General features: G+C 40.8%; 1 protein-coding gene across 1 annotated transcript in view; it reads right to left on the bottom strand.

Annotated features, from left to right (window-relative positions):
• The window catches only part of PRRC2C (proline rich coiled-coil 2C), a 65324-nt gene that overhangs the window by 41004 nt on the left and 13964 nt on the right, over nucleotides 1-10356 (bottom strand). The window contains 10 exon segments of the mRNA XM_035900800.1: nucleotides 53-299; nucleotides 916-1085; nucleotides 1899-2520; nucleotides 3258-3332; nucleotides 4358-4499; nucleotides 4789-4876; nucleotides 4960-5093; nucleotides 6061-6140; nucleotides 6524-6756; nucleotides 8695-8832. Coding sequence (XP_035756693.1) covers nucleotides 53-299; nucleotides 916-1085; nucleotides 1899-2520; nucleotides 3258-3332; nucleotides 4358-4499; nucleotides 4789-4876; nucleotides 4960-5093; nucleotides 6061-6140; nucleotides 6524-6756; nucleotides 8695-8832 — 1929 coding nt within the window.

The following is a 10356-nucleotide window of genomic DNA, read 5'->3' as shown; positions in this document are numbered from 1 at the left end:
TGATTTCAAAATCAAGAAAGTTCAGCAGTCAAAAAATGCTGCCAGATTTTACCTGGATGAATAGGAGGCATATCCATTGCAGGTCTTCCTGACATCATTCGTGGGTCCATGTAAGACTGCATCATAAGCCACCGTGGATCAAAGCCCATTGAAGCTAAATGCTGAGGATGTGGTTGCATGGGCTGGTAAAGGGGTCTATGCTGGGGAGGTGGGACAGGGCCACTAGAAGGCTGTGAGGGAGCAGACTGTGGAAGGACACCTTGCTGTTGTTGCTGCCACTGCTGCTGTTTCATTTGCTCCTGCATAACCAAAAACAGTATTACACAAATTTTTGTTAAGATGAAGACTTGAGCAGAATTAAAATAATCCTTGGAAACAACAAGTACAGTTATCTTCAGGACACTAAGCATTCTGAAAGTTAATCGCAAACATGCATCAGGATGAACTAGGAGAAAATGAGGAAAGCCAGACTGGGCAATTTAGAACAGCTACACAGTTTTGCTGGTGTTCAGCTGAGACACAGAACAACCTATACTTTGTGCATGTCATTAATACAAAGTGCTCTTCACACCACAGGACCCAAATCCAAATTCTGTTTGTGAGTGTCACACCCTTTAAGGAAACACTGCAGAAACAATGATCATCAAGGTAAGCATGAGGCAATGCTCTACTTCAGCAACTGATGCAAAACCAGCCGGTTTTAAAAGCCTCTCTTGCCTTCTGCTCACTTACATACTTTGCAAGTGACAAGAAGCATTTCATGCAGAGCAATTCCAGCCAATACCATATACATTATAAAAAGCCCAATTTGTTGGTTTCCAGCTTCTGAAACTTCTGTGGTCATGTTCTTATTCAGAAAGAGGCAAAAGACATTCTGTTAATGAACTTCCTTCTTTTAATGAACTGGTTAGTTACCTGCTGCCTCTGAAATCTTGGTGGTAATGATTTCTGGAACTGTTTAGAATAGCCTGAGGAAACAGCAGGACGAGGCTGAGATCCTGAATCTGGCTCACTCTCATGAGTCACCTGTGAAATCTCTTTCTCATTCCGAATATTATCTTGTCGTGTAAAGACTGCTTGATCTTCTGAAAAAAACCAAAACAAAACCAACCCACATGTGGGAGAGAAGAGTGAATCTTAAAACTATAGCAATTTTTCCAGAATGTGAGATAAAGAAAACAGTCTGCCTTCCCTAACCTTGCAGTGTTAGTTTCCAAAACCAATGAAGGCAAAAAAATTAAGGATAACCTCTTAAAACAGAACAACTGCTGTTAATACATCATCTGTCAGTGTCCCTTTTAAACTCAAATACACTGGGTAACCAATCACTGCCATTTAGATTGTAACTACTGCATGATTTAAGAGGTGCTGTATCAATGCTACCACATCACATTTGAATCAACTTTTTTGTGAACCAAGGTTTGGTTTTACAACCACTTCTATCCATTTAAAGGATAACACAATCTTATTAAGCATAGTCTAACAGACCTCTTGGGGCATTCAAGTTCCACTACAAAAAAATGCACCAAGTTTAAATACATGCTCTTTGTGTCTACTTCGCTAGGCTTGCTGAAAGAAGAGAATAGCTGAAATAATTTACACCACTTTTTTCCAACATGAGTTGCTGATCCTCCTTTAGTAAGAAAAGAAAGCCTGCTTTTCCTTCTGTATTCTTCAAAGTACAGCCTAAATCGCAGAGCCCAATTTTCCCTGTAACATTTTGATGAGTGGGCAAACAGGTCTAAGCTCAAAGGACAGTTAGCAGCTGTAATGTGCCAGGAAAATAAATGGTCTAGATGCACTAGGTTAATTAGTTATGTAAATTAGGCTCCTAGATTACAACTGTGCGCCGTGGCTCGGCTTTAAGACAGACAATTCCTACTTGTGTGCAAGCGTACCTTTTTCTTCCTTGTTATTCCTGGTTTCGCTTTCTTGTTTTTCTACTACAGGTGTTGCCACAGGTTCTACAGGCTCGGGAACCTCATGAGCTGGTTTATCTTCTTCTTTCTCTTCCTCCTTCTCCTTCTCTTCTTTCTCCATCTCCTTTTCTTTCTCTTTCTCCCTTTCTTGCTCTTTTGCCTTCTCCAGTTTTTCTTTTTCTTCTTTTTCTTTTTCCTTCTCCCTTTCCCTCTCCTTTTCCTTTTCCCTCTCCCTCTCCTTTTCTCTTTCTCTCTCCCTCTCCTTCTCCCTCTCCCGCTCCCTTTCCCTCTCCCGCTCCCTCTCTCTCTCCCTTTCCCTTTCCCTCTCCCTCTCTTTCAGGGGGTCTTCCCGGGAGGGTTTTGTCATGCAGCCAAATTTCTCATTTAACCGTTTTAGCTTTTCGGCACAAGCTGCTTTTCGCTGCTCTTCCATTCTTCTTTCTTCCTCTTCTCGACGCTTACGGGCTCGCTCAACTGCGGCAGATATCTCTGACTGCTGTCTTCTCCTCTGTTTCCAAATCTCATCTTCATCTGGTACTGGTTTAGGGGGAAAGGGTCCCTGCCTTCCAGGTCCTACCTGGCGATCAGGGGGAGGAGGGTGCTGAAATATTAAAATCAGTTAAGTCACATTAAACATATATGAAACAGCCAGCTGGAATATTCTATTTAACTATTTGTCAATACATGTATTTGAATGGCACCTTTAAAAAGCAAGATGTGGAAGAAAAAGCAAGCCTGCAACTTCCTGCTCCAGTTCAGAGTCATGCAACCTGAGCCCAGAAAGGAGAGGTAGAGATTCAGTTGGGCTCATGTCACTCCCCCTCTGCATCACTGAGGCAAAGTGACAGCAAAGACAACAAGCATCTTTTTGATTTGGTTACAGGCTGCTCTAAATCAGAGACTCAGGGCAGATCTAGACAAAGTCCCCCAAGGAGCCAAAGAAAAGATTTTAATAAGGACTGTTGAAAATCGGTAAGAAGCTACTATGCACACATTTCATTCAGGACTTCATCTCCCCATCTGTCTCAGCAGCCAGCCCTCCAGCACCGTTCCCATGCCCCTGTACTCTCTAGTTCCCAAATGGGCCTGGATAACTGAAAGGTCTTGAAGTTCTCATACATCTCATATGCCACTTAGAAGATGGGCTGCTTTACACAATTAGCAGCACAGTTGAGGTCCCATTCTTACTGGCCCCAGGCACTACAGTCATTTTACTTGTTAAAGAAAATGCTTATCCCTATGTAAAGCATATTTTTTACTTTTCTTCGTCTAAATCCCTCCACCACAGCATTAAATAACTTAACTCAAGGAAAAAAGGACAATTCTAATCTTTCTTACCGGTGGTAGAATAGATTTTGGATGAAGAGCAGGACCGCCTCTTTCATGTATAGAAGGCTGTGCTGGACCCCTATCCTATTGGATCAAACACAGTACCAGGGTTCAGCAAGCTCATAACAACAGTGAAGCAGACAAATTTTAGATTTACTGTTTTCTACTGCATTAAGATACCACACCTAGTGAACTATCTGCATAGGATACAAATTTGCATGCAAAACAAGGGCAAGAACATTTCCACTTTATGTACTGAGAGCTAAACAATTACTTCAAAAATTCACATATCCAAATTTCAGGGTTTATGTTACTGCACTGTTTTTCGTCAGATTCAATGCAGCATCAAATCCTAAAAGACAACATGATCTTTATACAGAGAGAAAGTGCAAGTAAAAAAACCAAATTCAGGATCTCCCCATCTTCAGTATCACTTGTATTAAGAGAAAATATTTCTGGGAAATTTTCAGATAAAGTCAACAGTAGCTTTTCTGGGAGGCGGGGCAGAGGTGGGAATAGAGCCAAAGCAGGCATAAGCTGAGGTGATTGCCAATCTTCCTCTACTAGAGGATAACCAAAAAACAAAATGTGATGAATTCTACATGGTCTGTACAGAATCTATCTGCCTGAGATGTCAGAAGAGAGCTGACACACTACTGCAAAATTGCACTGAAAAAAGGGGGTCACAATACCAAAAAAATCCCCCACACCCAGGAAAAACATGTTGGCCAACAGGGCACTATTTACTCTGTGCCACTATAAAACATGGACACCAGAAGGGTTTCGTTCACTGTTACAGAAATGGTCAGACGAGAGTATTGACTTAAAGCTTGCTAGTCGAGTCACAGTAACTGACACAAGAGTTCTACCCCCTCACAACTGTGGATTAGAACACACTAGATAAAGACATGCTATTTTTATTTTGCAACCAGAAGCAGTTAAGTTGACTAAGCAGCACCCGATCAGTTACCACAGCTCAGATAAGCAGTAGCTAATACTTTCACTCATGTTCATAACCTTAATTGACCTGACAGTTTGGAAAGACACCTGAGTCGGACCTCTCCTGATGAGGCTGTTGCCAGAAGAGCTGAGGAGAAGAACACACAAACCTGATCAAGCTGAGAGCTTTTGCCGTAAGATCCTTTGGTTGCTGCTGTGGAAACCTGGGTGGCAGTCTTAGCACTTGTCTGTTCTTCTGCTTCCTTCTGGCCATCAGGACTCTGGGAATCTTTTGATGGTGTTTGTTCATCACTATATGCAAAGAAGTAAGAAAAATGGAAGGTGTAGTTCTCAGAGGTATTTGGTGATTTATCTTCTATCCTCAATGCTTGTTAACAAGAGTGAAGTTTCCTCACAGCAAGAATCATTTCTATTACATGCCCAGCTGACTTGAGTCTGCAGGCAGTTATGCAATTTAATATGTTATTAAATTACTGGAATAAATATTATTGGAACGAGTACTTGCACTCGTTTCCTTCAACATTCCCAAAAGCTAAGCTAGTTAAGTGGCATTCACACTCAATTAGCAACACCAACTTACCCGCTTTCCTTCTCTTTTTGACTGCTTCCTTGCTCATCATCATCACTGAAGTTCAACTGCTCAGTGTAATCCACTTCACTCTGAGCACCTGATACATAAGCAAATATTCAATTAATCCATCAGAAAGATTCAATGTACAAGTAACAGAAACCATTAATCTGATGTTCTTACCTGCCCAGCCTTCATCAGCCTCAGCATCTAGATTATCAAATTTATCAAGTTCTTTAAGTTCACTAGCACTAAGAATGGATGGGCGCTCAATAGGTTCTGAACACCACGAAGGCGGTCCTCTTCCTCTTGGCCCTCTAAAAAAAAAAAAAAAACACCAAAAAAAAGAGAAAAAACTGTCACTATTTATCCAGCAAAATGACTGGATAAAAGGTCAACTTGTATGACAATTATTTGAAGTATACAGTACTGTTCTCTCAAATACAGTACGTGAACTATCATCCACATGTGTGACTACTGGAGTTCAAATAATTACTGATACACCACCAGATGGTTCTTCATGGAATATTAGATGCTATAGCCTTGCTTGCACACTTCACAAACAAGCCAAACATCAGCTGACAGTAGAAAACCACATGCTCTGTAGCTTTCAAAACACACTGCATAGATCTGGCATCCTTCTTATCACCAGTTTATCCACCTTGGAGATAATTTCTTTATACTTTTCATGCTTTCCCACTGTCAAAGGTTCTGCACCTTCTCCCTACTCCTATACTCAAGTTCTCCCAATCATCCCTCTCAGCCTCTCCATCCTCTTCCTGATCCCAACCACACATCACCTGTCAAAATTTGTACCCTACTGCCTACAGCACCCCCTATTTCCTCATGCATGTGCACAGCCATCCTCAACTACGGAGAAACACACAAAGAGGAGGAAAACTAATTTTATAATGCATTACAGTTCCACTTCAATTGAAGAGCAGTAGAGATGAGAACCAGGAATTAGCTACTTTCATTAAAACAACAGAAGAGTCCTTTTACAGGCAAAATACTAGCTGAAGTTTCTAAAGTGTCCCCCCAGGTGACTCCTGCTCTTCCCAATCAAAATCCCTGTAATCTACAGAATTCCCTCAAGTTTTGCAGTTGAGCTGTCAAACACAAACCACTCCATGGCACTGCTCCACACAAGCCAAACTTGTGAAACTAACCAGTGGCAGTTCTTATGCAGTGTATCATCATAATCAAGATATTCAGAGCAAATTTTTTTTGAGTCACAAAAAGAGTTCATACCTACACAGCAATAACTCTTGTAATGTTTCTTACCTGCTAGGCTCAGAATTGGGAAACCTTGTTGGACCTTGCATGGAAGGAGGATACGCCATTCTAGGATACTGATTAAACATCTAAGAAAGGTTTAAAAACAGGAGCCATTTGTTAAAAAAAATATCATTGCATGAAGCATACTGAGATCATAAACGGAATCACAATGGAAGTAAAACAAGACTCTTCAGTCAAGACAGTTTGCTTAATATCACAAGTGTGTGACATCAAGTCACCAAGGTGGAGTGATTACAAGTGTTAATCAGCTCCTGACAAATGACAAACTCAGTGTAGCAGGAGAGGCACAGGTAGCCACATCCTTTAAGGAGTTGGTTGCAATCCCACCCTTCTAGCAGAACTGCTAAGTGTTCTACAGAGGGAGGAGAAAGGAGCATAAGAAAAAAAATCACATTAGCCAATAATCAATCCCTGCTGCTTAATAGCTTTTCATGTAACCATCACTTACATAAGGTGGCATCATGGCTCTGTACTGAGACGAGATAGGTGCTTGCTGCTGGCCATTCAGCTTGGGCTGAGGGACCTGTGGTAACCGCACATCCCTCTTCTCTGCTGCCTTCTGGCCATCATTTTGTTCTGCTGGTGTAGCATTACCATCCTCTTGTCCAAGAGCCTTAGCTTCTTGATCAGATGGAGAAGTGGGTGAGTTGCTCTTGCCACCTTCTCTCCAATTAGTAGCATCTGCATGGACAGAATCAGTACGAGAAAAAACAAGAACAGACTTTATATTACAGATTTACAGACAGGCATGATAAAAACGGCATTCTTCCTACCCAGTTTTCAGCAACACAGTGATCTGTGCAGCCACATGTTCATATTTGGTACTGAAACAAGCAATGGCCACTTGAGAAAAGAGAGGTTGTTTTCTAATCCTCTCCAGTCCTACATCCAGCTGTGTTCTGAAGGGTAAGAGTTAAATTTATAGACTGCTCTAGTTGTCCTACTCTCCCTTCCAAAGCACAATGCAATTCAGGAAGGATACTGATAATAGCACAGGAGAGAAAACAGATTTAGCTGTGGTAACTGAGCCACTGTTGACTCAGTGTGAAGATGCTGTCAAGGGAAAGATCAAGCTTCTTAAGTAGCAAAGGCCTACCATGAAACTCTCAAGCAGCTCAAAATAACATATACCCACGCATTATCTTTCTAAAGTGAAGACAGGTATCCCGAGTCTGGCTTGTATCTGTATCTGATAAGGATGGAATAGAAGTGATGAGGGATGTACTTCTGAGTGCAAATGTCTAGCAAAAAGTCCAGGAAGAGTAAGGAATTTTAATGACTTATCATGTGTGCCAGGCAGTCCACTCACTTCAGAGTTTCTGCCTACAGAGCACAGGTTAGGACAAAAAAAAAGCATAAACTTAGCAGCCATGCTCAGATCCATGGGGACCAACAAAAATTCACCGATACACACTGTAAGCAATATTTCTCCAGGGGTGCAAACTCTCTAAGCAGTGTTAAACTATGCTCCTAAGTATCCATTACAGTTCTTACACTTATCTTTGCTGAGGAGCACAGCTGCTAAAGGGGTAGCCAAGCTTGTTTAGCTTTCTCCTGCCAGACCTGAAAGAAGGGCTTAATATAGCATGTACAGTGCTGACCAAAACTCTAACTGCCTGCAAGAGGCTGGAACAGACATTAGTAGCTATTTTCCTAATTTGATGTTGCACACCTCTTGAATTTCTTGACAACTTATTCTTTACAGCAAAATCAAGCGAGGACCTGAACAAGCATATGGCCTCAGTCTGCAGGACCCAACTGAAACAAATCAAAGAAAACTGATGCCCGTAATACAGAAAGGAGTTAAGGATTCCTAAGAGCCCAAGCCCTCTAAAGGCAGTACACATTCTGTCTATCACTGGCACAAGATAGTTCTACCTACAGTGCCAGAAAGGATACCTAGTCCATCAAACCTCATGAAAAACAAGTTTTTGAGGAAGAAAGGAATCTTGTTTCTCACTGGCAACAGGCACAATCCCAAATGCCTCCCCATTAAAAGGATCTGGGGAAACAATACACTTTACTGAGATATGTAAAACCAGAACTTCTATGGTTTTTTTCGCTAGATCTAATACCCCCATAGCTGAAACACATTCAGCTAGTCAGAGCACCTCAGCCATGAGTTGAAGATGCCTCAGCCTTTCAAATCACAGTCCACTCTTTTGGTATCCTGTAGATTATGCTTCCTATTCAGGATTTTTCAGGCTACTCTCTTATGAGTACTAACCACTTGGGGACAACCCTAATGATGATTAATACAATTAGTTAGTATTAGGATTTTTTTTTAAATACATATTAACTGTTGTGACATCTAGTAGCTGGAACTAAGAAAATTCCAGTATTGTACAACCAACAAATGTTACTCAGAGCACAAATACTGACTAGGTTGGCAAAATGGTAACCAAACTGCAGGATAAGATTAAATACCCTATTTTCCACACACCAGGAACACAGTAAAGCAGAAGAAAGCCCCCAAAAATCTATTTCTTCAGTGTAGGAACGTGTTGATTAAAACAATCAATTCATCAACTTATTTTGCACAGGGTGCAAGTAATCTTGTAATAAACAAGTTCCACACAAACCCATGCAATTTCACAAAAACTTGTAATATATACTTACTTTGTGGTCGCAAATTTGGTCCTGATCCATGGACCTCTTCAGGTGCATCTTTTTCTTTGCCTGACTTTTCCTGATCCCCAGCTGCCGGCAGACTGGGAAACTCTTGCTGGAAATAACTATTTACTTGAATAGCTGGACCTACACAATAAGATATTCACAACGTCACAACTTCGTGTAGTCAAAACAGTTCAGAAAATGAGCATCCTTAAAAAGTGAATGTTAAAGCCACATCAATTTACTGGTAACATAATTCACATAAGTGAAGACCAATTCTTATAACGCATTCACATGTGAATGGTGAATTTACTCTGCCAACTGTCACATGTTGAGGCTGAGAAAAATCCAGAAGCACCAGAGAGCAATAATGGACAAAGGAACAAGACTTAACACAGGAAGTACTGATGTTCCTCAGCTCTGTTAACACTTCTTTTTTATCCCCTCCTTCCAAAGATTTCCTTTGGTTTATTCTACAACTATAGTCAATCCAAAAATGGGCTAGCTATGTTACTGCAAAAGCCCCTAAGATTAATCACTGTTCTAGTAACAATTCTCCAGGACTTTGAAAGGCCACGTTTTTTACATTATGAGAAAAGTATTAAACTGTAGCGTTCTTTGATTTCTAAAATCCTTGCCACCGTAACTCTGGACTGGAATTAAAGACTTTGTTGCACATGACAAGGAAGCCAAATACACAGATTGCCTTACTCTTTAGCAGGATTTGTTAGCATCTACTTTGGATCAATTTGCCCCTACACATAGTGGATATTGACCTATTAAGTCAACAGTACTTTAGTACCAAATCACTGATAATCTCACTGAGGGAAGAATCCTATTCCAATAGCCTGAATGCCCTATTCACATACCATCTTTACTACTGGCTACTATAAAAGACATCATATTAGGCTACACGGGCAGCTATAGGGCAAACTCACAAAAAAAAATCTGAACATACACCGTTTAAAATCCCCTGATCCCCATGAACTTATTTTTTTAGCTAACAGCTAGAAAAGCTTCTGTTCTCTTTGATCCATGAAAGAATCCTTCATAACAATAAAACAGAGATCATGATTATTTTTTTTTTCAGATTAGGAGTCAAGCACAGGATAAACTTCTTACTCTTTGTACTTTCTTTGTGAAGGTATGACAGCAAATACTACTATTTATCCTTATGCCTTGAAATCTTTCAATCTTCATTCCAACTTCACCTACTACAGATCACATTAATTTGTTTTTTTGTTAACGGACACTGGACTCTTGATGTTCCCAAGCAGCTACATCCAATGACTTGCTTATCTGCAGTCACAGTAACCAGATGGCCTGCCAGACAAGGGAGCCTCTTCAGAGGTCCTGTGGCATGCAACATTAATGAGTTTTATGAATCTTGAAAAATGTTTTCTGCTCAAGCCTACACAGTGACAGCAACAATATTTTAATTGCAAAGTAACAGCATCCTCAGTGATAAGCTTGACAGCACTTAAGCTATCGACCTGAAACAGCCAGACTGCCAGCCAACAGTTCAGAAAGAAGTTAAAGTATGGTAGCAATTAACCCCAACTCTGAGCCAAAGCATGAGCTGAAAAAGACATGCTGCCATTACATTTTTAGAAGTCTTTCCTTTCTACATGGCCATCAACAGCATCAGAGGAGGATTTAGTCTTGCCT

This window comes from Egretta garzetta, unplaced genomic scaffold (assembly GCF_000687185.1).
Source record: "Egretta garzetta isolate BGI_Z169 unplaced genomic scaffold, ASM68718v1 scaffold598, whole genome shotgun sequence".
NCBI classification, from domain to species: Eukaryota; Metazoa; Chordata; class Aves; order Pelecaniformes; family Ardeidae; genus Egretta; species Egretta garzetta.
Note: the sequence above shows the minus strand (reverse complement) of the source record. Positions and strands in the feature narration are given on the sequence as shown.